Source organism: Somniosus microcephalus, chromosome 4 (assembly GCF_052327205.1).
Source record: "Somniosus microcephalus isolate GS21.2 chromosome 4, FLI_Smic_1.0, whole genome shotgun sequence".
NCBI classification, from domain to species: Eukaryota; Metazoa; Chordata; class Chondrichthyes; order Squaliformes; family Somniosidae; genus Somniosus; species Somniosus microcephalus.
In genome coordinates, this window is record NC_140990.1 from 74,052,948 (window position 1) to 74,080,128 (window position 27,181).

Consider the following 27,181-nt stretch of genomic DNA (forward strand, 5'->3'; position numbering starts at 1 on the left):
ATCACCGTTATCACTGTTGTATCACTATACGAGGTCGCCTCTTGTCGCGCTGTTATACCTGGGCTGACCACCTCCGACTCCGCCCATGGCTCCACCTACCTGCCCAGGTATAAAGGTAGTCGACTGGCTGGTATTCCTCCTTGTTGGACCCGATCACCCACGAGGGTGGGCTCTGTTATTTAGTCAATAAAAACCTTTAGTTACGTTCCTAACTCGTCGCTTTTTATTGGACGAATTGATAGGTATATCAAGGGACTCTTACATTTGGATCTTTCTTTATTTTGTCCACTCGAGCAGTTATATAGCATAATTCCTCCTGTGAATATAGAGCTGGATTATTGGGTCGTGATCTGCATCCTTGTTTGTATTTTGTTAAATCCATTTCCTGAGTGGATTTAAATTTAAAACCAGGTCTGCAGGCATGATGCTCTATTCACATGTCAAAGGTGAGAGAGATGCTGTGGGGGACACACTTAGTCCAGTAGCTGAAAGTGATTAACAGATTGGGTTTTGTGTTCAGTGATCCCAGATGTCTTAGCGATACCGTCCCTGGATACCAAGGCTAGGAGAGGCACTCTGGAAGGTTTAGGAAGCTGGGAATTGTCCATGAGAGTAACCGAAAGTATGAGAACTAAAATAATCTAGAGTTAGAAAAGAGAAAAGGCCCAAAAATGGAGCAGTCAGTAACAGAACATCAAATAGTCTCCTCTTATCTTGCAGACATCAAATACTCGACACACTGTGTATTTGAAGCAAAGCTGATTTACTCGACAGATATCCAGAATGTTAATAATCTTGTAACAGGCTGGAGTTTAACATCAGCAGAAACAAACCCCAATCATCAGAATTAACATGGTTCAGTCCTGGATGTGATTAACAGCAGCAATAAGAGCAGAATCCAACCCCTGCAGTCATTTGTGAACTCGCTGGTGTCTCAGCAGGTTGGATAAACAAGTGAATCCCTTCCCACACACGGAGCAGGTAAATGGCCTCTCTCCAGTGTGAACTTGCTGGTGTTTCAGCAAGCTGGCCGACTGAGGGAATCCCTTTCCACACACGGGGCAGGTGAATGGCTCCTCCCCAGTGAGAACAACTTGGTGCATCAGCAAGTTGGATGACTGAGTAAATCCTTTCCCAAACACTGAGCATGTGAACGACTTCTCCCCAGTGTGAGTGCATTGATGGGTCACTAGTTGCTTTGTGCTTTTAAAGCTCTTTCCACAGTCAGAACATTCAAAAGGTCTATCATCGGTGTGAACTTGCTGGTGTGTCAACAGAGTGGATGAGTGAGTGAAACTCTTCTCACACACAGAGCAGGTGAATGGTCTCTCCCCAGTGTGAACTCGCTGGTGTGTCAGAAGGTAGGATGATTTCGTGAATCTCTTCCCACACGTGGAGCAGGTGAACGGTCTCTCCCCAGTATGACTGCGCCAATGAGTTTCTAGCTGGGATGGGGAAATGAATCCCTTCCCACAGTCCCCATATTTCCAAGGTTTCTCCATGGTGCGGGTGTCCTTGTGTCTCTCCAGGTTGGACGTTCGGTTGAAGCCTCGTCCACACACAGAACATAAGAACATAAGAAGTAGGAGCAGGAGTAGGCCATACGGCCCCTCAGGCCTGCTCCGCCATTTAATAGGATCATGGCTGATCCGAACCTAGACTCACGTCCACTTCCCTGCCCGTTCCCCGTAACCCCTAATTCCCTTATCAGCTAGGAAACTGTCTATCTCCGTATTAAACGTATTTAATGTCGCAGCTTCCACAGCTATCTGCGGCAACAAATTCCATAGATTCACCACCCTCTGAGTGAAGAAGTTTCTCCTCATCTCAGTTTTGAAAGGGTAGCCGCTTATTCTAAGATTATGCCCCCTAGTTCTAGTCTCACCCATCAGTGGAAACATCCTCCCCGTATCCACCCGATCAAACCCCCTCACAATCTTATATGTTTCGATAAGATCGCCTCTCATTCTTCTGAATTCCAATGAGTAGAGGCCCAACCTACTCAACCTTTCCTCATAAGTCAACCCCCTCATCTCCGGAATCAACCGAGTGAACCTTCTCTGAACCGCCTCGAGAGCAAGTATACCTTTTCTTAAATATGGAAACACGTGTACGGTTTCTCCCCGCTGTGAACGGTTCGATGTTTTTTCAGGCTGTGTAACTGGTTAAAGCTCTTTCCACAGTCAGTGCACTGGAACACTCTCACTCGGGTGTGGGTGTCTTGGTGCTTTTCCAATCACACTGAGCTTTTAAATTTTTTCCCACAGACAGAACAGGCAAACATTTCTCCTTCCACATTCAAAGGCCGATGATGTTCAGGTCCTGATGAATTAAGTGACTCTGTCAGAACTTGCTGTGATATTTGGTTTGAGTTTCCTGTCTGTAAATCCTCCCCTTCTAATACCCTGTAAAAGGAGTTTACAAAAGTCATCACTGGAAGTACAGGATAGAAATCCAGAACAGACAATTCTAGTTTCTATGGAACATTCTTTCCTCTCTTGTTCCCCCAAAACTGTAAATCCCCGTCCCACACACGCTCCCTCCTCCCTGTGCTGAAATCCAAACCCATTGCACCATCTCCAACATTTCTTTCCTCCACTCCCAGTTTTCCCCCTCTCTCTACTCTGTTTAGGTCCAGTTCTACACCCGCTGTGTGCAGAGTGAGAATAAAATCAATGAGTCAATGATTGTCTCTCCTGGTCGCTGGGGCCCTGCAGCCCTGCCCACTCACTGTTCCTGTACCAAGATGGCTGTGCATGCGGCTTGCTGCAAGTGGATCCGGTCTGTCTTTCCTCCACCAAGATGACGACGCGTAACCCGGGCCTAGCACCGAGAAAAAGCTTCACCGCTGCCGTCCGGCGGAACACATTTGGCCGCTGGATCTCATTCGGGCTTGAGGCCATTCTCCAACTTTATAAACCCTGTGGCGTGGCCTACCCACAATTTATTAATCTCCCGACCCCGCTCCCGCCGACCTGCAGCTCTGCCTGGCGACCGCGCATAGCCTGTCCCGCGCCTGTGCGCTGGGATCCTGACATCCTTCCCAGAAAACCTGAAAGGAATCTGGATTGTCCCCGTCACTCATTCTTAAAGGGACAGCACCCTGTGTCTGGGCAGCTGCCGTTAAAGGCACAGACACACCTTCACCCTTCTCTATTATAAATAAAAACAGGAAATACTCAGCAGGTCAGGCAGCATCTGTGCAGAGAGAATCAGCATTAATAGATAGATCTGGCCTAACCAACTTCTTAGATTTATTTTGAAAGAGGTGACATCCCAAATTAAATGGGGCATATCCCAAATTAAATGGTGTAGTGTACCTGGACATCCAAAAGGCCTTTTATAAAGTATTGCATGAGAGACTTCTTTACAAACCAAGGTCAGTAGGTTTCAAGGTGAACATAAGGCCCCTCGAGCCTGCTCCACCATTCAATAAGATCAAACTTGGAAACATTACACTCGGTCCCTTCATCTAGGTCATTAATATAGATTGTAAATAGCTGAGGCCCCAACACTGATCCTTGCGGCACCCCACTAGTTACAGCCTGCCAACCTGAAAAAGATCCGTTTATCCCTACTTTCTGTTTTCTGTCCGTTAACCAATCCTCTATCCATGCTACTATATTACCCCCAGCCCCATGAGCCCTAATCTTGAGTAATAACCTTTTGTGTGGCACTGTCGAAGTCTCGACTCCCCAGTAAGACTCTTTAAACACAAAGTATCATCAAAGGAAGACTTTATTATTTCTTGTATACAAGGGAAGCGGACATGTAGACAATGGCTACGCTGACCACTTCTAAGATCATAGGCAAAAGGTAACATATTTATAGTTAAAGCAAGCCTTCAGAATCACATGATCGAAGTCTGAGATCATAATTAGTTACAAGAAAAATATAGTGTTAGTAAAAATGTAATCAAGGATAAAAAGGGCTGGAACAAAAAGAAATGCCTAGAAATAGGGTTATCTAATCTATAAGTCCTGTTCTTCTTTGACTCCCTATCCTGGTTTATTCATGACTCAAGGACTCTCTTCATCTAGCTATGTGAAAGAGATAGGGAGGCTTACAGTATGTACCTCTGAAGGTCTTTGTTCTAATTAACAGATGAGGTCATCTGTTAATTTGGAGAGTTCTGCTTTTTCAGCAGAACTAATAATTACTAATCTATGGAAGCCATTTTGTGTTTTCTATTCTGTACTTTGTGAAGCCATTTTGTAATATAAAAGTACACTTCCTCATTACCTTATCGAATGCCTTTTGGAAATCCAAATATACTACATCCACTGGTTCCCCTTTATCTACTCTGCTAGTTACATCCTCAAAAACTCTAATAAATTTGTCAAACACGATTTCCCTTTCATAAAACCATGTTGACTCTGCCTAATCATGTTCTGATTTTCTAATTGCCCTGATACCACTTGCTTAACAATGGATTCCAGCATTTTCCCGACGACTGATGTCAGGCTAACTGGCCTGTAGTTCCCTATTTTTTCTCTCCCTCCTTTCTTGAATAGTGGTGTTACATTTACTACCTTCCAATCCGCTGGGACCATTCCAGAATCTAGAGAATTTTGGAAGATCAAAACCAATGCATCCACTATCTCTTCAGCCACCTCTTTTAGAACCATAGGATGTAGGCCGTCAGGTCCAGGGGATTTGTTGGCTTTTAGTCCTATTAGTTTCTCTTGTACTTTTTCTCTACTTATATTAATTATGTTAAGTTCCTCACCCTCATCAGACCCTTGGTTCCCCACCATTTTTGGTAAGCTTTTTGTGTCTTTTACTGTGCAGACAGATACAAACAAACTGTTTAACATTTCTGCCATTTCCTTGCATATTGATTGATACTGTCGAGGTGAAGCTAGTTTGCAAAGGGAGGATACTGAGTGGGTTACCCCAGGGGTCCATGCTGGGAATCCCTTCTGGTCTTGGTCTACAAAGGTGACCTGGAATTACAATCATAATATAAAACAGTTACATTTGGAGATGACACCAAGCTAGGAAAGAATGTGAATTCAGAGGAGGCAACTAGGATCTTACAAAGGGAGCTTTCAAAGAATGACCATTGGCAGATGAAACTCAATATAGAAAAAGGCAAGATACTGTTTATTAGGGAAAAATAGAAATGGGTGGGATAGATCTTGTCAAGTGGGAAGTTGAGACCAACCTTAGGGTGTTAGATGAGTCACCACGCATCATTCCTAAAAGGTGTGGCTCATCAATAAACAAAGGAAATAGCATGCTTGATCTTATTGTCCAATCAGTTCAGTTCAAATACCTAGAGCTAATGCCGAAGCTGCCCTGGTCACACGGCACTTGGTATGCTGCATATAGTCCTGGTCACCGTGATATTATGGGAGCCATCCAGGTCTTACTGGCAATCCAGAAGAAAGCAACAAACCCTGATCCATGGTGTTAGAGGGAAGAGTTATGATGTACAACTTGATCAGCAAGTCCTCTTCTTCAACCTCAAGAAGACAGGTCTTAGAAGCAACGTTAATAGAGGAATATAAATACTTACCTGGATAGATGGGTAAATCTGGAACAATACTTTCAGATATGTCTGGGCAGCAGGACATGAGGGCACAGGGTTCATGGGTGTGAAGAGCAAATTTAGGATAGACGGCAGGAAATCTTTCTTTACTCAGAGGGTGATCAACAGCTGAAATGAGTTGCCAGCAGGGTGGTTTATGCCAGAACACTGGAGTAATTAAGAAACAGATGCTGCAATGGAAAGATGGTAAGGTTGGTATTCTAGAAGGAGATTAAATGGGCTGAAGGGCCATCTTCATCCAAACCTATCCTGTGATCTTGTACAAACAAAATCTAGACTATTCCACCATGAATTGTAAAAGATAAACTACTGTTTGCTTTAGATGACAATAAGTCAGGCATCTTCTTAAAGCTGCTAATAGCCAATGTGAACCATCTGTCTAAATATAAGAACATTATAGCAAACGATTTTATGGTTTTCACAGAAAAAAATGGATGAATTGCAGAATTCAGCCTCGAAAACTCTGGTAACATTCGCAGAATCCCATGTAGTAAAAATAGAGTTTGCCTTGTTCGGTCGCCAGTTGTCAGTGGTCCTGTGGGTGTTCACTCCTCCTTCTAGCAACATTACATTTGGTTATTAGTGTAGGGGGTTTCTCTTGCTCTTTCTGGTCTCCTGCCAGGCTTCGTGCAATAATTGCCCTTGAGTGGTTCGACCCACTCCCCCCCTACGGTTCTAGACCTTGGACTTAGGTGCAGAGAACAGTAGTGCAGAGAAAGAACTCAATAGACCAGGTTGAATAGCACGAAATGGATGCTTTTATTTTTAAACAGTTTGAAGCATTACAAAATACATGTCAAAGGCACAGATTAAAGTTACTACAATCATGCACAAATTTATGAACTTGACTCTATGGAAATGGGGAACACACGGCACATCGAAAAAGGGGAAACACATTACGATTTCCCTTAACTCCCTCCCCTATACCTAAACTAAGTTTCGACCTGGGGAACTTGGGATCATGCTCACCACTCTCGAAATCGCGAGAAAGGGGGTTCGCAGCCTTTTTGGCACCGCTTTCCGTCGTCACGTGGATTTGGAAACTTCTGGCGCAGTCGATATTCTCTCCTCCCTCGAGGCGGTGGGGTAGACCCAGCCTCGATGAGCGCTCGTTAAGGTTGAGATCCACCAAGTCAATTTGGGTTCATGGAGCAGACCCAGATGCAGGCTATGCACTTGGGAGAATCTTGTGGCATCGATCGCCGGTTCTCCAGAGGGTTTCTTCTCCGTCGGCCTGGGTCGTCGATGATCTCCCGACCCCAGTACCCGGGCCACCCTCGTCGTCTTCTCGTCGTGGCCGAGCCTTGTTTGGCTGAACACCGACCACGTTGTCCTTTTACCGAAACCGTCCGTCTTTAAAAAAAAAACGAAAACGTTTTCATCGATCTGCCGAAGTGGAAGAGGCGCCGATCCGGGCACCGTCCGCCCTTCGTTCGTTCCTCGTAGAAGAAAGTTCTTGAAGAAATGGAAGCCTGAAGTCGCCCAACAAGAAGCCGTGGCAGTGAAGAAGAAGTTGTTCAAGTAACCCGAAGTCCGAAGTAACTTAGATGGACTTTCAATCCATAGTTATACTCTTTTGGGACAGTCTTATCTCCCGCCAAATCATAGTCCTGTCTTTGTATTAATTTTGGCGGGCAGAAATCTCTGCAGGGGCGCTTTGTCTTGTAACGGAGCCGGTGATAACTTAAACTGGCCTTCCTGGCCGATAATGTCTTTCAATGTCTTTTGCATTGTCACCGTGGCTCGGTTCGCATATTGATCGGTCCGGACATTTTCCTTGATGGCTGCTAAACGGTTTTTCCTTTGTACGATAAATGGGTATAAGTGTTTTTACATTGTCCGCCCATATCTTGATGGGCCCCATCCTGTACTTATAATCCATTGAATATGTATGCTGTTGCTCTGAGTTTCGGTTCCCAGAGACTGGCTTTCGTGGGCTCACTGTCTTCAATCCACAAGCCTGTCTGGCTTGCAGTAACAGAAATAAAATGGTTCATAAACTGATCACGGGGCCTGGCGGCCATTTTGTATGCCCTTTTATCAAAGGTTTTTCTGTGCAAGCTTACTTTGGTCAACAAACAGTCTTATTTTATCCAGTTTTCTTGCGTGATTTTTGCTGAAAATTGCGAATCTTACAGGCCCCCCTGTGATACTGATAGCTTGCTTAAAGTATCAATAATCCTTGATGAGCAAATTTTCCCTGATTCCCCACATCCAAACATTCCTGGCACTTAACTATCTATGCCCCTCACGACACATGCAGTTCCCATTTCCGGAGAAAATGAAAATTACCTCATGCACATTTGGAATCATAGACAGCAAATCTTAAACTATAACACCTTCACCTGTCAGATGGGCAGGGGTTGATACCCTTTTGCGCCATCTGCATGCATCTTTTATTAATCCAAAAAAACTTAAGAACAACTAATAACATGACAATACTTATTTCCTTATAACCCAAAACAATCAAAAAAAAAAAAAATTTTTTAAATGGAGGGACGCTTAATCTTATACTAGCAGCTTAGAGTGGGGTATCTGCTTCCCCCATCCGCACATAGCGTTCTCTCCATTCTCCTGTGTTCTCGTGCCTCTGGAGGCGTTTGCCTCTTTTGCAATGCACGAAGAGCAAAAATATCACAATCAAAACCTGACATACTACTAGGATATGGGATGCTATTCTAATCCAGGCGGGGACCTCTATGTTGGTGAACAAGTCCCACCATGGTGGGATGGTTATGTCCAATATGTCTTTTCCTATCTCTAAAGTCTTCTGCTCCAGTGTATAGAAATGTTTCTGCGAAACTATAACGGCTTTTAAAACCTTGGTGAGGTGTTCGGGAAGAGGGGGAATGACATAACCAAAATGCGCGACAAATCGCTGTAAGTCTGTGAAATTCTCTTTGATAGTGATGTGTACAGTGGAGGGCGCAGGAATGGGAACAATTCGTTGTTGTGCCACTTGAACCTCGGCCCTGGGTTTGAAACAGAAACTGCTATCACCGACCGAACACCACTCGTGTTGTCCATATCGGTACTGAGGCGCTGCAGTGGTGACGCAGTATGTCCCACCCCCGATATATGCTACCTGTGGGGGCACATGGTCCTCTGCCATTGCCTCCATGGTGCAATTCACCGGCTTCGCGCTAGCGGTTCTGAACCCGCACTGTGGTTTCAAAAAGGCATTCAAGTGCTGGGGACACAGGATGATGTGTGCTCCCCGGCTCCGACATCCCGAGAGGTCGGTGCCTGTCATCGTACGCTCCCATCTGATGACGTAAGGCGGGACCACTGCGTAACGAATGTGTGCGCCCCCCTGAATGACTCCAATGTTCTCTACTCTGTATACCGGGGCGGGCTTTGCTGCGGGACCCAACACCGGCATTCTTACTACTATTCCCATAATAGTGTGATTCGAATGTCCGCAGTCCACTGGAACTGGGTATGCTTCTGCGGCTAGTCTGAGCTGGCACGGGCTTAATGCATTCTCAAAAGGGTGGAGCGCTTGCAAGTGCTTGTTGCTGATCCAGGACGGGACCAAACCCTGTTTTAAATCCTCAAGATTACTGCGGCCTTCGCCCAATAACCACGCCCCGTACAGCACACAGGCCTCGTTTTGCGCAGCTTGATCGGACGCATTCCGATCCTCCTTAATGAGTGCATTTACCGTTCTCGCGTGTTTCTCCAGCTCAGCAATTATGTCCTTAAAGTGTAGTGTCATGGCCTGGTCCTCATGCAACTCAGAACCCACGACCTTGTTTTCGTCTGTCAATATGTTCCTTCACTGGGCTTTTAAACCGTTGATCTGTGTCTGCAGCTCCACGTTATCTAGAGCGTTGACAACAGATGTCCCGGTATTAAAAGCAGTGAATATGTCATTTACAGTACCCCTTCTTTGCCTCCCGACTCGATCCAAAACTTCTGGCGGTGTGGTGTATAATTTGTCTCTGTCGATGTCGGCAAAGTCAAATTCGTAAAATTGTCTAAACATACTGGTTAACAGGACCTGGTATAATTGTTCCGTTTCTTTGGGACACCACTCCGGCAATCTTACCTCAGTGAGATTTAAAATCACTGAGGCCACCGCGTAGTGTACCCCTTGGTACAGCACCTGACCGGTGGGTACCAATACTAAACCGTTCCCGGGTCCCTTGGTGGCGGTTGGGCACCCTCCTTTCTGGGCTGGTGCTACCGGAATCGTGGGCAGGGGTTGCGTGGGCGGGTGATGAGTTCAGTGGCGTTCACCGGAATAGGGGAGTATGGGGCTCCGCACGCTCGAGTGCTAACATCCCATCTCATCCCCTTCCCTTCATCCTGCCACTGCCTCTGGAAGAAGATGGACACGCCCTTGGGGCAGACGCGTCTCGAACCCCACATACAGACATATATTCCCTCATCCGGTTCCCACCATTTGTCCCAACACACACGTAATTGTCCGTGAGTTCCCGTAATAGTCCGATGGGTATTATTACCCAGTCGCTCCCACTCGACCGTAGAGTTTCTCATGTCCTTTCCCAGCTTTCGTAGCCACCACCATCGCCTTGGTGGTACGTTCCCATTGCACACCAGACAAATCCTCTTTCCCACGGTGACGCTGACTCTGGGCGCTAGGATCCTCACTCGAGGGCACGTTAATGAAGTCTCTTGGTAGGCAAAACCGAAATTGCTGGAATATTCCGTAGAATTCGTTCCCAGCCAACCTGGCCATCTCCCTTGGTGGAAGTAGGTGGCGGTTTCCTCTACCTCTCGCTCCCCCGTCCCATCCGTTGCGATGGGGGCCGTGTCCCCGGAGCACCCGAAAATGATGACGTCCTTGGTGCGGCCTCGGTAGGCCCACCCGCACCCGATCGCCATGAACGCTACGACAATCCTTTCCATCGTATCCCAGGTTTCTGTAACCAACAAAATGATGTAGCCGGGCTCCCGATAGGTGCTGGCCTAAATTAATTGGACGCGCGGGTTCCTGGACCCCGCTCCCTAACAAACACACATACCGGGCAGACTTCAAAATTGTACTCTTAACACCATATACTTTACATTCCTTAAACTATGACCATAATTACCTATCTTAACTTATGTACAGCGCCGCCCTCCGTGGGGCGGCTTTCCGAATCCCTGTGAGGTCTGTCGTGTGCCACACCCTGCGGTGGGGCTGCATTGATCTTTGGCCTTGATCCCCCGCAGCCTGTCGCTGCTGAACGGGGATCATGTCTTCCTGGGGCTGCTTTAAACCGTGGTTGGGGAGGATGGGGAGAATCTGGCCAAAATTTTCTGGGCTGGGGCGCTCGAGCTGACCTACGAGGGGCTGCTTTGGGTTGGGCTCCCGGGGCCGATGGACCTGGGGTCGTGACTGTTACCGGCACAGCCTGTGGTTCCTCCACAGCTGCCGGCTCCAGCTCCCCTTCCTCAGGCTCCGCCCCCCCGGGGTCGGGATCTGTGGCTTCCGACCCCACCTCACCTGTCCCTACAGGTAACGAGTCTCCACCCCCACTCCCTACCTCCCCCAAGCTTGAGTCGAGGGCGGGACTGCCGTCCTCTGACTCTTCCTCCTCCGTGATTGGGTCTAAAGCGAGGTTGAGCTGTTCGGGCTCTCCCCTGCCTAAATCCCATTCAAAAGATGAGACCTCCCACTCCAATGGGATGGCCTCTCCCTTCACGCAGGCTACTGCTCCAGCCTGTGTGGTCTGTGACTCTGTTACAGGCTGAGGATCTTTGTTCTCAGACCTGGTCCCCTTTGGTGGCCCTGGTGTACCCGGTTTAAACAGTTTACACTGGTTGATGTGAAACCATTTGGTACGTCGGGGCGTCTTCACTGCATAAACCATGGGGCTGGCTTTGTCTACAATGCTGTATGGCCCCATGTACAGTGGTTCAAAACTCCCTACCCTGGCGTAGTTTCGGACCATGACCTGGTCCCCGACTACCCACTCTTGTTGTTTCCGAGGTTCTAACAACAGTTTATTTCCCTGGTGCTGTCTTCCCATGTTCCCAGCCGCCTGCCCATAAATCTGTCTCAGGCGCTCCAAGAGGGTTTGGGCGAATTTGTCCCGTTTCACCTCTCGGAGCTGGCCCTCAGTGAGCACCGGGGCTAGCACATGGGTGGGTGTTCGCATGATCCTTCCAGTCATTAACTCGTGCGGGGAATACCCCGTGCTTTTGGACTGGCTGGCTCGGATCCCCATGAGGACTAAAGGCAGGACCTCCGCCCATTTCTGGGGCAAGCCCATTGTCTCTTTCCTCAGCTTTTCCTTGAGGGTCCGATTCATACGCTCAACAATCCCGGATGACTGGGGATTGTATGCTACGTGCCACTTTCCCTCAATGCCCAAGAGCCTGAGGGCGTTCTGCATTACTTGACCGGTGAACTGACTCCCTTGGTCGGACTCTACAAAACGGGGGAGTCCCCACCGTGAGAACACTTCCCGAATCAAGATCTTAGCAGTACCCAGTGCTGTAGCTGTTCTGCACGGGAAGGCTTCTACCCATTTGGTGAACACATCTACCAGGACAAGGCAGTACTTATAGCCTCCCTGGGCGGCGGGCAGGGGCCCTATGTAGTCGACCTGAATCGACTGCCATGGTCCCTCTACCCTCCTGATGTGCCCCATGGGCACCTTCCTTTTGTGGGGGTCTGGGTTGTTAGCAGCACACACAAGACAGCTTGCGCAGAACTCGCGGACATCGTCCCGAAGTCCCGGCCACCATCCCGCCTGCTCCACCCGTTGCCAGGTGACCTCAGGTCCGGGGTGTCCCGCTCCTGGACCCTCGTGGGCCAATTGCAGGAATTCCCTTCGGTGCTGCTGCGGCACAACCCACTGCTCCTTTCGGAACAGCATACCTTCCTTGACTGTGAGGGCTGCCGTACTGTACGGACCTTCTACCTGTTTGCCCTCTGTGATGGCTTTTAGGACTGCTTTTAGGGCGGGATCCAGGGTTTGGACGGTCTTTAGGTCTGGGGGCGGTGTCACCCCTGTGTTCCCGGGAATTCCCTCCCTGCCTTGGATCGCCGCCACGGGTCCGGGTTCGTATGGGTCCCAGAGAATGCCGCTGCGGGCACCCTCCCTGGCTAGCGCATCCGCCTGCTGGTTGCCCTGACTGCGGGGTTCTGTAATGGAGTGAGCCTTCACCTTATGGATGAACACCTCTCCTTTCTCCCCCACAGCTGCTAGGATCTTCTCCAGCAAGGGCTTAACTGTTAAAGGCCGCCCGTCCGCGGAGGTGTACCCGCGTCGGGACCAGATGGCGAGGTACTCCGTACACGAATTGCACGTGAACATGCTGTCTGAGCAAATCGTGTATGGGGTTGGGAAAATCTCGGGGTGGGTAACCACGTACGCCACCGCGGACAGTTCAGCCTGCTGCGCGCTCATAGTGCTGGGGAGCTTAATTGCCAGGGCAATGTTTGCCGCAGGGTCATAAACTCCACACCCTGTGAGTCGCTTGCCGTCAGCTACAGTGCTAGAACCGTCTACGTAGATCTCGCGGCCCGTGGGATGTATCCCGGCCCGTAAACCTATGTTAACTTCCCATACCCCTTCTACGGAACATTGATGGGCTGTCCCGGGATATGCCATATTGGCTGCGAGCCTTGGCGCGCAGAGGCCTTTAACTTTGAGATCCATCTGGGAAAGGAGGAGGGTCCAGCGTGCAATCCGAGCGCTGCTTACGGTCCCATCCTTAATCCTCCCGTCCAGAAGCATCTTCGTGGGGGTGTGATGGGTGAGGAGCGTAATGGGAGAGGTCCCTGTGAAGATCACTGATCTGTTCACAGCCCAATGCGTGGCCAGGAGATGCCGTTCGCAATTGGAGAAACTCCTCTCCACATCCGTGAGCACCCTGGAGGAATAAACTACTGGTCTTAGCTTGCCGTGCCGCTCTTGGAGCAGTACTGCGCTCAGGCTGTCCCCACTAGCGGCTACCTCCAGAAAGAACTCCTCTCCCCCATCTATGGCCCCTAGGGCTGGCGCGGTCTGCAGATCTCTTTTCAACTTCTCGAATGCTGCCTGGCACCCCTCGTCCCAAGACCACTCGACTCCCTTGTGTAAGAGTCGAAGTAGCGGGGCCGCTGTGGCAGCATAGTCCTCGATGAAATCTCTGCAGTACCCGGTCAATCCCAAAAAGGACCTTACACCCGTTACTGTGTTGGGAATCGGCAGATCTTGTATAGATTCCCGTCTGGCCTTATCTATGGCTCTTTCCCCAGCGCGGATGGCCAGACCCAGGAATTTAACTTCCTGCTGGCCGATCTGGGCTTTCTTTGGGTTTACTTTGAAACCCTTCCTTTCTAACAGTTCCAACAATTCGGCTAACAGTGGGCCGTGCTGCTCCCTTGTATCTGTGAACAGGAGTAAGTCGTCCACATACTGCACTATCTGGTTGGGCTGGCTGAACTCTTTCAAACTCCCCGCCATACACTGATGGAAAATGCTGGGGCTGTTGTGAAAACCCTGTGGTAAGCAGTTCCAGGTGTACTGTTGCCCTTTGAAAGTAAAGGCAAACTTGTACTGGTCCTCCCGCCGCAGCGGAATGGACCAAAAACCGTTCGAGATGTCCAGCACCGTGAATGTGGTCGCCGATGCTGGAATACTCCCTATTAAGTCTGCAACTGCTGCTACCGTGGGCGCGCAGGCTGGGATATTACTATTGAGGACTCTATAGTCCACCGTGGCTCTCCACGAATTGTCCGGTTTCTTTACCGGCCATAATGGGGAGTTCACGTGGGTGGCTATCGTCCTCAATACGCCCTGCTGTACCAATGAAGATATTGCTGTCTCCATGTCGGGTTCTGCCTCCTTGGGGAAATTATACTGCTTTTGGGGTCGGATCATGGGGTCCCCGTCTCAGAGAAAAAGCGGGGAATTATAGACTGGTAAGCCTGACATCGGTAGTGGGGAAAATGCTAGAGTCCATTATAAAAGATGTAATAGCAGAGCACTTGGAAAACAGTGACCGGATCGGACAAAGTCAACATGCATTTACAAAAGGTAAATCGTGCTTGACTAATCTACTGGAATTTTTTGAGGATGTAACTGGTAAAATAGATAAGGGAGAACCAGTGGCTGTGGTGTATTTGGACTTTCAAAAGGCTCTCGATAAGGTCCCGCATAAGAGATTAGCATGTAAAGTTAAGGCACATGGGATTGGGGGCAAGGTATTGACTTGGATAGAGAACTGGTTGGCAGACAGAAAGCAAAGAGTTGGAATAAATGGGTATTTTTCCGAGTGGCAGGCAGTGATTAGTGGGGTACCGCAGGGATCGGTCCTTGGACCCCAGCTATTCACAATATATATTAATGATCTGGACGAGGGAACTAGATGTAATATCTCCAATTTTGCAGATGACACAAAGCTGGGTGGGCGTGTGTGCTGTGAGGAGGATGCTGAGAAACTCCAGTGTGATTTGGACAGGTTGGGTGATTGGGCAGAAGCATGGCAGATGCAATATAACGTGGATAAATGTGAGGTTATCCACTTTGGTGTCAAAAACAGGAAGGCAGATTATTATCTGAATGGCAATAGATTGGGAGAAGGGGAAGTGCAACGAGACCTGGGCGTCCTTGTGCACCAGTCGCTGAAGGTAAGCATGCAGGTGCAGCAGTCTGTTAAGAAGGCAAATGGTATGTTGGCCTTCGTAGCGAGAGGGTTTGAGTACAGGAACAAGGATGTCTTGCTGCAGTTGTACAGGGTGTTGGTGAGACCACACCTTGAGTATTGTGTGCATTTTGGTCACCTTATCTGAGGAATGATGTTCTTGCCATGGAAGGAGTGCAGCGAAGATTCACCAGGCTGATACATGGGATGGCAGGAATGATGTAGGAGGAGAGATTGGGTCGATTGGGCTTGTACTCGCTGGAGTTTAGAAGAATGAGAGGGGATTTCATTGAAACTTATAAAATTCTAACAGGACTAGACAAACTAAATGCAGGAAGGGTGTTCCTAATGGTCAGGGAGTCCAGAACCAGGGGTCACAGTCTAAGGATAAGGGGTAACCATTTAGGACAGAGATGAGGAGGAATTTCTTCACCCAGAGAGTGGTGAACCTGTGGAATTCTCTGCCACCAAAGGCAGTAGAGGCCAATTCATTAAATATATTCAAGAAAGAGTTGGATATATTTCTTAAGGCTAAAGGTATCAAGGGATATGGGGAGAAAGCAGGGACCGGGTACTGAATTTGGATGATCAGCCATGATCTCATTGAATGGTGGAGCAGGCTCAAGGGGCCGAATGGCCTACTCCTGCTCCTATCTTCTATGTTTCTATGTTATTCCCCATTATAATTTCTCCTGTCTCAGCCTGTAAGAGACCCACATTTACTTTTGTTAATCTTTTCCTTTTTACATACCTGATAGGGTAACCTGTAGGTTTGGATAACCTTTAAATGTGTATTATAATTGCGTTAGAAGCTATGCTATTAAAATGTAACTGTGACTGCAAGGTATGATGGGAAGCTTGACCAAAATCAGACCAAAGCGCAGTGTCAGCATTTAACAGTAGCAGTACTTGTAATAAAGTTTCTCCACGAAACCTTGAATCAGGAACAATGAACAAAGATAATGGTAACTGGAGACTGAATAAGCTAAACAAAACTGCAGAAAGGCAGATGTAAGGACCTTGGGTCCAGGGCAGTTGAGATAGTGGGAAGCATCTGCCAAAGTCTATGTAACCAGTAATTAATGGTTGAACAATTATCGGTAGCAGATTGATTATGTATAAATAAACTGCAACAACCATTGTAAATTTGAGAGGCTTTGGTACGCTGAAGGCTCTCCCCTGCATGCTTGTAATAAAGTTTCTCTCATATCACAGCCTACCCGTGAGTCCGAGTGGTTTCTTCCACAACAACTTGGCGTAGTCGGCAGGATCTGCTGCTAGTACCGAAACCAGGGCACCGTTCCAGGACCAACAGACAAAGTGGGGTGAGTACGTTAATTTATACCAACCGGTAGTTAGGTCTGTGGGCACGGAGCGGTCCCTCGGACTATCAGGGATCTCGAACAATATGAGTCAGAACGGCTGTCATGTGAGAGAGAAGGCAACATTGCAAAGTGGTTGTGGTCGCCGACGGCCAGGTGAGGGCCGGGGGAGAGAGCTTAGCGGGTGTCTCTCTGGGGGTAGGAGATCCCCGTAATTTCTAAAAGAGTTAAGTAGGTAAGATGGCCGAGGGAAAGCCGGGTCCTCAGGGATCCATAACGGAGTATTTGTTAAATAAACATGACAAGGTAATAAAAAGAATGGAAAAGGAAGGCTGGGATCCTGACTGGGTTCCCAACCGACAGAAAGAATGGTAGAGCAAGGAGAGCAAGAATAAGGAGGAGGAAACTGTAGTGGTTCTTTGTCAGGGCCACCTGAAAAAATGTGTAAGATTGGAGCCACACGGGAGAAGGAAAAAGAGGAGTTCGTGGAACAGCTAAAAATGGTAGGCACCAAGTGTGCCGCTGTAATGAAGGCAAGGTCAGTGCAAAGTGGACGGAATGATAGTGAGGAGGTTGATTTGGATGATTTAGAAAGAGGGGCAGCAGAATGGGAGCGAGATGATGATGTTATCCTCACGCAGGATGATAAAATGTTAGAAGAACAAAATCAGATCGAGCTTCTGCAGTGTCAAGTTGCCTCATCTGCTGCGATCATGCAGCAGCAGAGTGTAAACACGATTCAGACAGGCTCCGCACTGCAGAATCTTGAGGAAGCCAGGTGTCAGATAGCCACCCTAACAAAAGATCTAATTTGCAGGCTAACCAATCTGAAAACTCAGCAAAGGAAGAAAAAAACAGGGGTTTGGAAATCCAGGGAAAGCTGCTGAGACGCCAATTTACAGAAAAAAAAAGAAAGAGAAACCAAAAGTTTTACTGACATGGAAGTTATTAACGTCTGTGCTGAGACAAATAAAACACAAGATTGCTGAGTGAAAGGAACCTTAAAAAGTGCTGGAATTTTAGTTTGTGTGAAAGTGTGTGTTAAAGTGTGAAAGTTTTCCTGACTATGGATGTTTAAGACGTTACAGTATTCCTTTTGTCTGAAAGTCTGTCCTTAAAAAAAGAAAAATGTCTGTTGTGTGTTTTATGCTCCACCCACTTCTCTGTGTTAAAAAAGCATTTAACCCTTTTGTCTTGTCTTGGATTTTGGAAGTTTTAAGAATGTGCAAATAAGATTGTGCCCCCAGAATTGAAACAAAACTTCAAACTATAATTTAAGTTAAGCTGGTGTAGAAAAACAAAAAGTTGATTAAACAAAAGATTAAGTTTCAGTCTAAGATTTAACCTTGGAGTCGCAGTTGCTGTGGTGAAATCTTCCAAAGCAAATTGATTAAATGTGAAAAACTAATTTTTCTCCAGTTGTATTCAACGTTTTTACAGTCATTTGGAAAGGCATCTGAAGAAAGGACAATAAGAAATATGACGTAATGTACTGTTTTCCACAAGCATGTGCTATTTTGTTTTGTTTGATCTGTTCTGTTCGTGTTTAGTTAAAGCGTGAAAGTCTTTTTCTTTCGGGAAAGTTTTTTAAATAAATTTACGTGAAATGATGCAATTGCGTGCGCCTGACAATGTTTCGCTCCGCCTTCTTAAAAAGCCTGCAAAGGAGTTAACCCTTTCCACTGACAGCTGTTTAAGTTCACCAAGCAACAACTTTAGTATTGCTGAATGAAATTTAAAGATATTGGACATTATTAAATTTAAGTTTCTTAATTTTAAGTTAATATTTCCCCACAGTGACGGAAGAAAAATTATGATTTGATAAATTAACTCCTTGGGCTCTTAAACAGAGCCACTCTGCTTTCTTTTGTTATATGGAAGTTACCTTGTAAACTAATTGCAGCACTTCTGTCTCTAATGATAAAACATTGTGTAAACCACCTAGCCTGGGAATCACTTGTTTCTGAAATTGGAATTGATAAATTAAATTGATAGAAATTAAATTGAACATTGACAAAACCTGTCAATTCAACAATACTGCTGTTTGGATTTGGGAATAATGAGAATTTTCCTAGCTTTCTAGTGAAAATCAGAAAAGTGTAGTTATGAATAGTAAATTAATAGCTTTCTCTTGGAGACATTTGTGTCCCTGCATTGACACATACTCCACTGAGAAACTATCTAATTAATGAAACAATCAGAATAGAGTTAAACACACTGGTACCTGTTAGAGGGATTGAAATTGTAGTTTAAGTGAAGAGTTACATGGAATTTGGATTGGACGACTGAGGGCGTCTTTGGGCTTGTGTGTTCACAATTTCCAGAGGTACGGGCTAGACACAAACAGGATTGCGGGAGGGTCGATATGACACCCGTCATGATCAGCGTGGGAAGCGGTACTTGATAAGTCTGTACAGATCGTTAAAGACAGTGGATTAAACCCTGCAGGTGGCATATTAACCGGTAAAGGAGAAGAACATCAGTGTGAACTAGCGGTAGAGGCCTTCCCAACACAAAATTGCACCGCCGATACGGCCGCAAGAATCTTGGCAGAGGAGGTGATACCCCGGTGGAGGGTCCCCCTACAAATAGATTCAGACCAGGGGACCCACTTTACGGGTAGGGTCATGAAGACGGCATGTCAGTTATTGGGGGTAAAGCAGAGGTTCCACATACCTTACCACCCTCAGAGTTCGGAATAGTGGAACGTATGAATAAAACCTGAAAACGGCTGGAGCAAAAGTGATTGCGAGCACGGGTAAGAACTGGGTGGATGTCTTCCCGACCATATTAATGAGGTTGCGGGCAACCCCCAACCAGCGAATAGGACTGACTCCGTCTGAATTAATGACTGGGAGGGCTATGAGATTACCAGAAGGGGTGATAGAAGGGGGTCATGAAACAGGGCCGCTGAGGGATAGAATTACACGCTATGTAGCGGAGCTTTGTAAACAGCTTCAAAGGATTAAAGTGGAAGTAAAGCAGCAGCAAGAAGCGACAGATCGACACGGACGCGGGCCTGAACCTGAGTCATTGGGGCTCCCAACGGTGGGAGACAGGGTAATGGTAAAAGGGAGGCCATCCAAACTGGGACTGGCACCTCGGTGGTCTGGGCCTTACACAGTCCTAATGGCCAGCGACACGTGTGTGTTTGGACATACAAAAGGGGGGTAAGTGGAAACATTGGTCCCAGGTTAAGCCTCATGACTCACATTCTGTTTCTACCAACAGGAAAGGTAGCAGCAGATCTGTTAATTACTTTGTTTCAGATAAACCTCTCTCACAATAGCGGCCTGGTGGACAGCCGTGATGGCGATCACCCTCCTGACAATTACAGTAGCGTGGGAGGTGCCCACCGTGCACATCGATAAAAGTACTTGTTTACATCCAGGACAATACATGCAACTGCCACAGCGGGGGAAAGGGGAATGGGTAAAGAAACCCAATATATGGATCACGGACCGGGTCACCGCACATAGCCATATGACCAAGGTATGGAAAATAAATCCCAAATGTAATATGGAACAAGGATACTGGGACCCTATCTGTGGCAGCAACCATGAACTGTCCACCCCCAGACAACCAGTCCGATTGGAACGGCCTCCCTGCCCATCATAAAGGGAAAGATCAGGGTACGGCGCCCCGGGCGGTTGGTTATATGAACTTGAGGTCTGTCCCGGCACAACGCAAGCAGACTCCTTCAACTCGGTCTGGATCCCTGTTATCGGACCCAGAAGTGACAATTATACAAAATTACAAACTAGCGTGGATACTGATGGAGATATAACGGTCACCGGCATATCTGATGATGCCACGGGACTGGGATGTTGGTTATACTCCTGCTCGCCACACAAGGGGCAGCGCGGAGAAATGATGGGTGTGGTCATCAGCACCGTCAACATTATAGCAGGGTGGACTAAATTACCCCCATTCATTTGGGAACCAGGCCTTCACAGAATCACAGAAACCCCACAGTGCAGATAGAGGCCATTTCGGCCCATCGAGCCTGCACCGACACATATCCCACCCTATCCCCGTAACCCCATGTATTTAATCCCCCTAACACTAGGCAAGGGTCAATTTATCATAGCCAATCAACCTAACCCGCACATCTTTGGACTGTGGGAGGAAACCGGAGCACCCGGAGAAAACCCACGCAAACACGGGGAGAATGTGCAAACTCCACACAGACAGTCACCTGAGGGACAATATTGCCAAGAATTGTGTAGCGATGTTCTTAAGCGGTTGGGATGTACTGATATAAGATGCTTTGATTTAACAACATGTGGATATCAAAAGCCGTCGCGATGTCCCACCATGGTGTCACCTCCAACAGATGGCATGATCAGGGTCAGGGGCCCAAAGGCACGCTACATGATGTAACTATGGCCACTTTAGAAGTAACCTATAACCTGAGCAGTATAGTGCCGGCGTTAGAGGCTAATTGTGGTGATCACCCAGCATCAATTACTTGGGTGAAGCATAAATTGCAGCGATTACTTAGTGATTATAAGGACTGCATATTCCCCGAAGTAGGGGTCTCCAAGAGGTGGCGGAGATGGAGTATATTAGGGGAAGTGGGGGGCTTGTTTGAAAGTGCCAACTCGGTCATAAATTCATGACAAATCACAGGCCTGAATAGCTATGCCTCCTGGGTGGTGCAGGAAAGCGCCAAGGGCCTGTGGTTCACAGCTCAGGGAATGGAGTATGCGCTTACGGCAGTCAAAGTGCAGGGAACTGGGTTACAGAGAGCTATAGAGGACCTAGTGGAAGCTGTAATAAAGGTGACTGATTTACAGTCCATGGGCCGAGCATGTGACATGCTGGCTCGGGACTTGATTGACAGCGTTGAATCAGACATTGAAGACATCAGGTTTGGGACGGTGCCCCGGCATGCACAGAAGGAAGTCAGCAGTCTCAATCTGATTAACTGGGAGGAAGATAGACAGGAACTCTTGGTAACCCGACCAGCAGGCGGGGGGTGGGGGGGGGGGCGGGCGGCGGGCATTTATATTTCTAATGATGATACCACAGGGGCACAAGAATGGGACATATCAGGGGGGTTGTAAAGTAGAGTCTCTGGGAGAGGTCAGAGGTGAATCGACGTACTGAGTGGGTACCCGTGGATACGTAGCACCTGGCAAGAATGGCACCCTCCTGATGACCACGGATGAGCACTGTACTGAGTCGGAGCACTACATAGTGTGTACCTGTAACACCCTGAAGCCGATGGATGAGGGCTCAGCAGTGGTGGTGATGGTAGAGCCTTTGGAAGGTGCCTTTAGGGTGATTCAGGCATCTCCAACTCGGTGGTGTTTTCTGACCGACGAGAAGAACTACCTCTACGGAGGATTGGTATGTGCAAATAATCATACATTCTGCCTTCAAGTTTCAGACTTTCTCACCTTGGGAGATTTCCATCTACCAGGCAGAACTCTTGCCGGCCTGGTCTTCAGCCCATGGTGGGATGACGAGTTGAGTGTGGATGACACACCAGGCAGGGCCGCTAGGGTGGCAGTGGAACAGGCCTTGAAAACCACAATGGAATACATTGCACGGAGTAAACAGGTCACCATAAGGGGAAGAGTGGAGGTGGACTTGACCAAAAGAGCAGCTAAAAGGCTGGGAGCTAAAAGGCAGGGAGCTTCAGCCATAGGCCCAGTAGGAGAGGGCCAAAGACAGCCTAACTGGTAGGACATAGGTAGAATGGCAGCCGCCATCGCCTCCACGCTTGTCCTTATCATCAGTATATGCATCTGTTGCTATCAAAAATGGATGATATCCCAAGTGGTGATGATGTCAAATAGGGGATACGTCCCGGTGTCAGTAGCCAAGGTGCCACTCTCAGAGACTGGGGAAAAGTGGGATGCGTATGCGATATAAATCTGGCCGAATGGGTCCCAAGCACAGCCAATGTCACTGGGACATCGGTGAGGCTGTAAGAGGACCATGTAATTTATGGATTTGACACTTGCAGGAGTCCAGTTGGATCCCTGGACAATCCAGCAGGTAGAGAATTCAAGGATTTAGGTATGTCCTACCTGGATCAGACGAGGTCTGACCAGGGGCCAACAGGAGGGACTGATGGGGTAACCTGTAGGTTTGGATAACCTTTAAATGTATATTATAGTTGCGTTAGAAGCTATGCTATTAAAATGTAACTGTAACTGCAATAAAGGCCAACATGTCATTTACCTTCCTAATTGTTTGCTGTACCTGCATACTAACTTTCATAGAATCATAGAATGGTTACAGCATAGAAGGGGGCTGTAGTGTATGTACCTTGAAGAAGGAACTATATTCTGCAGCCCCTGTATACTGCAGTACCAGTAGTGACCACCCCTGTATATAAGCCTGTGTAGTAACTTTGTATAGTAGTTCCAGTTTTGTCTCCATTCAGTAAACACCTGTTATAACCAACTTCTGCAGTCCGTGTCTCAATTACACACGGACGTTACACTGGCGACGAACAGATCCGAACTTATCTACAGTTCTGCACCACCTCACGGGGATCCATCCCTGAAGCGAAGTTGTTAGAGGTCGAGGCCAGAAGGAAGAAATCCAAAAAGAAAAAAAAACCAAACAAACAGAAGAAACGGGCGTCGACCGTGGGCAACAGCCCTCTGATTCATCGAATTCGAAGATTTGCAGGAGAGGCTGTCGAGAGCTGGGCTTGGTTATCCAGTCTATGGTGTTCCAGCTAATCGGGCTGGTGGCAGGTAGTACACTGATCCTTCCTGGGCTGCAGCGGGCTGGAGCTCAATCGGGTGGCTTTTCAACAGGGCCGAGCAGCATTGTCGGGAAGAGGAGAGAGAGAGAGAGAGTGGAGCACACAGGGCGCGGCTGGTGCTACGAAGCCGGGCAGTGTACAGACCCGAGAAGAGGGAGGAAAGTGTCCCATAGGGTCTGCTCTGATGACGGGAACAGTAATTAAAATAAAAGAAATTAGAAGTGCAGAAAGCCGCGAGGAGCTGCAGTTTGCCACGGGGACCGCGGAGAGCGGCGTTGGCAGCAGCGCGGGGGGGAAGTGCGCGAAGACCATAGGGCATCACCATCAAGGCATAAAAACGCTAGCAGCAGCGGAAAAGAAAGAAAGCGCGGGAGGCGCCGTCTTAATCCAGCGGGGAAGAAGGCAAAGCGTGGGAGGCACCATTTTGTTCAATCGGGGAAGAAGGCAAAGCGCGGGAGGCGCCATCTTAGATCTCCAAGAAGGCGAAGACTGGCAACATCACTGCCTTCGATAATGCAATAGAAGACTGGACCACGTATGTGCAAAGAGTCGAAGTATATTGCAAGGCAAATGAAGTAGCCGATGTGAAAAAGGCATCGGTACTACTAAACTTAAAGGGCGCAAGAACGTACGGCCTATTGCGGAACCTGATCACTCCAGTCAAAGCGATGGTGAAGAGTTTTAACAAAATTGTTGATATCCTACAGGAACACCTAAATCCTACACCGCTGCTGATAGCAGAAAGATTTAAATTCCACAAGAGAAATCAGCATAAAGATGAGAGCAATGCTGATTACCTTACAGAACTACGCAAGCTATCAAAGCAATGCCAGTTCGGAGCAGGACTGGCAGATACCTTACGGGACAAATTTGTCTGTGGACTCCTGAGTGAAGGAACCCAGAAGAGGTTACTCTCAGAGAAAGAGCTGACGCTAGATAAGGCTTTCAGCGTGGCAGTATCGTACGAAGCAGCAGCAAGGGGAGCTGCAGAAATACAGCAAAAGCCACAGGAATACGGCACCCATGAAATGACACGGGGTTTCGAGAGATGTTATCGCTGCGGCAGAACAACCCATGACCAGAAGGACTGCTGGTCCAAGGACAAAACATGCAGGCAATGCGGAAAGATGGGACACATTGCACGAGTTTGCAGGTCCGGGAAGAAGACTAACGACAACAAAAAGACTACTAAGGAAAAGTACAGGAAAGTACAAAAGATGACGGACAGTAGTTCCGAAGACCAGAAGAGTGATAGTGAATCCAGGAACAAGAGACTAAGCTGTCTCAAACTACACAACGTAATCACAAAAGAGGGTCACCGAACCATTTGGGTCACTCTCACGATAGCAGGGTCCCAAGTCAAAATGGAATTGGATACAGGATCCGCCCTGACCATCATGAATCGACGAGACTACGAGCGGCTATTCTCACACATACCCTTGAAAGACACATCCATTGTCTTGAAGACATATACTGGGCAGAAAGTATACCCCAGAGGGAAAATAAGGGTGCCTGTCGAATACAACGGCAAGGAAATACAGAAATTGTAGCTGTACATACTGCAAGATGGTGGACCACCGTTGTTGGGACGTGAATGGATCAGAAAGATAAGTTTAGATTGGCACTCCAATCAGGCACTGATGGTGGCTGGTAAAAAGGATGACAACGTCACTCCTGGACGATTGTCAAAAATCTTGGCTAACGCTAAAGAGGTATTTCAACAAGAACTGGGAACTCTTAAAGGCGTAACCGCCTCGATAAAAATAGAAGAGAATGCAATTCCCAAGTTTTTCAAAGCAAGACCGGTACCGTATGCAATTCGCCCAGCCGTCGAGGCAGAGCTGGAGAATCTGGAGAATGCAGGCATGTTAACTAAGGTAGACTGGAGCGAGTGGGTGACACCCATCGTTCCTGTCATGAAGAAAACGTTAAACAATAAGTCTGAGGAGCCAAGGAAGGTTCGCATCTGTGGGGTCTTCAAGGTGACTGTGAACCCAGTCCTTCACACAGTACAGTATCCTCTTCCGAGGCTAGAAGATATTTTTGCCTCACTATCTGGAGGGAAACGTTTTACAAAAATTGACCTAGCGCAAGCCTATTTGCAGATGGAGGTTGAAGAATCCTCTAGAAAATATCTCACGATAAACACTCACAAAGGTCTTTACCAGTATAATCGACTGGTATTCGGAGTTGCATCAGCTCCGGCTATATGGCAAAGAGCGATGGAACAAGTCCTGCAAGGGATTCCAGGGACTCAGTGTTACTTGGACGACATCCGAGTGACGGGTGAAAATGACAGTGAACACCTTGCCAACCTAGAGCAAGTGCTCACTAGACTAAGAGAACATGGGCTACGAGCCAATCGCCACAAGTGCGAGTTTTTTAAGAAACAAATATCGTATTGTGGCCACGTGATTGATGAAGAGGGGTTACATAAGTCCCCTGACAAAATTGAAGTGGTAGTTAAGGCTCCAGCGCCTGAAAATGTGTCACAACTGAGGTCTTTCCTCAGATTGGTGAATTACTACCATAAGCTTTTGCCGAATTTGTCCACAATTCTGCACCCACTGAACGCCCTGCTACAAACTGGAGTAGCATGGAAATGGAGCGATGAATGTAAGCGGGCCTTTCAGGAGTGTAAAGGCCTGATCACTTCAAGAGAAGTATTGGCTCACTACAACCCATCACTACCGATAAGATTGGCGTGTGATGCGTCTCCCTACGGCGTTGGAGCGGTACTGTCACATAAATCCCTTGATGGTTCAGAGAGGCCGATAGCGTTTGCGTCACGCTCGTTAACTGCAGCCGAGCATAACTACGCCCAGATTGACAGAGAGGCCCTCAGCCTGGTGTGGGGGGTGAAGAAGTTCAATCACTACCTGCACGGACAGAAATTTACTCTACTAACTGATCATCAACCTCTTGTCTCCATTTTCAACCCTAAGAAGGGCGTCCCGATAATGACAGCACAACGGCTACAGAGGTGGTCCCTTTTCCTAGGGGCACACCAATATGACGTCGAGTACAAAGGCACTAAACAGCATGGGAATGCTGATGGATTGTCGCACCTACCGTTGCCGACGGTGGAAGAAGCACCTGCAGTGGATCCTGTGGAGATATTCCACTCAACCACAGTCGAATGTCTACCTGTGACGAATGCAAACATAGAAAAGGAAACACAAAATGACCCGACACTCTCCAGGGTCTATGATTTAATGGTGAAGGGATGGCCAGCACATGGCGAACCACTGTTGCCAGCATTCTCGCCGAGAAGAGAACAGCTGTCAGTGTGCAGAGGAACCTTGATGTGTGGATCCAGAGTAGTAATTCCACCCAAATTGAAGGATAGAGTGCTCAATGAGCTTCATGAGGGTCATCTGGGAAGGGTAAAAATGAAGAACTTAGCCAGACCGTTTGTGTGGTGGCCGGGAATCGATAGAGAAATTGAAGAGATGACCAAGAGCTGTACAGGATGCCAGAAGGTCCAAAACGCCCCACCACAAGCCCCTCTACATCCATGGGAGTGGCCCTCATCTCCATGGCAAAGGGTACACGTTGATTTTGCTTGTCCATTTATGGACTCGATGTTTTTAATTGCGGTGGATGCACATTCAAAGTGGCCAGAGGTAATAAAAATGTCCTCAACCACCACAGAAAAAACTATCACAGTCTTACGAACCATATTGACCAGAAATGGGCTGCCTGAACAGATTTGCTCCAACAATGGACCACAGTTTGTGTCTGAAGAGTTCCGGAGGTTCTTAAAGAACAATGGTGTTAAGCAGTACACATCTGCCCCATATCATCCAGCCACGAATGGATTGGCTGAGAGGTTCGTTCAAACATTCAAGAAGGCTATCAAGGCAATGTGTAATGAAGAACATACCCCTACAACACAAGGTGGATAACTTCTTGTTTGCCTACCGGAATGCGACACATGCGGTTACGAACCAAACTCCAGCCATGATGTTCTTCAATCGAGGACTA

At 47.7% G+C, this 27,181-nt stretch overlaps 2 protein-coding genes across 3 annotated transcripts in view; one reads left to right on the forward strand and one right to left on the reverse strand.

The window, feature by feature from the left end:
• The window catches only part of LOC147119234 (uncharacterized), a 101,081-nt gene extending 99,579 nt beyond the window's left edge, over window positions 1-1,502 (reverse strand). The window contains exons 1-2 of one of the 2 annotated variants that reach the window (XM_085984914.1): window positions 1,298-1,502; window positions 912-1,129 (exon numbers count right to left, since the gene is read on the reverse strand). In XM_085984914.1, coding sequence (XP_085841040.1) covers window positions 912-1,129; window positions 1,298-1,502 — 423 coding nt within the window. Of the gene's footprint in view, window positions 1-911 lie in introns of those variants that run through there. The other variant, XM_085984913.1, reaches the window with a different exon arrangement.
• Window positions 1-27,181, forward strand: part of LOC147119235 (uncharacterized) — an 87,753-nt gene that overhangs the window by 55,792 nt on the left and 4,780 nt on the right. The gene's annotated exons all lie outside the window — the stretch shown is intronic.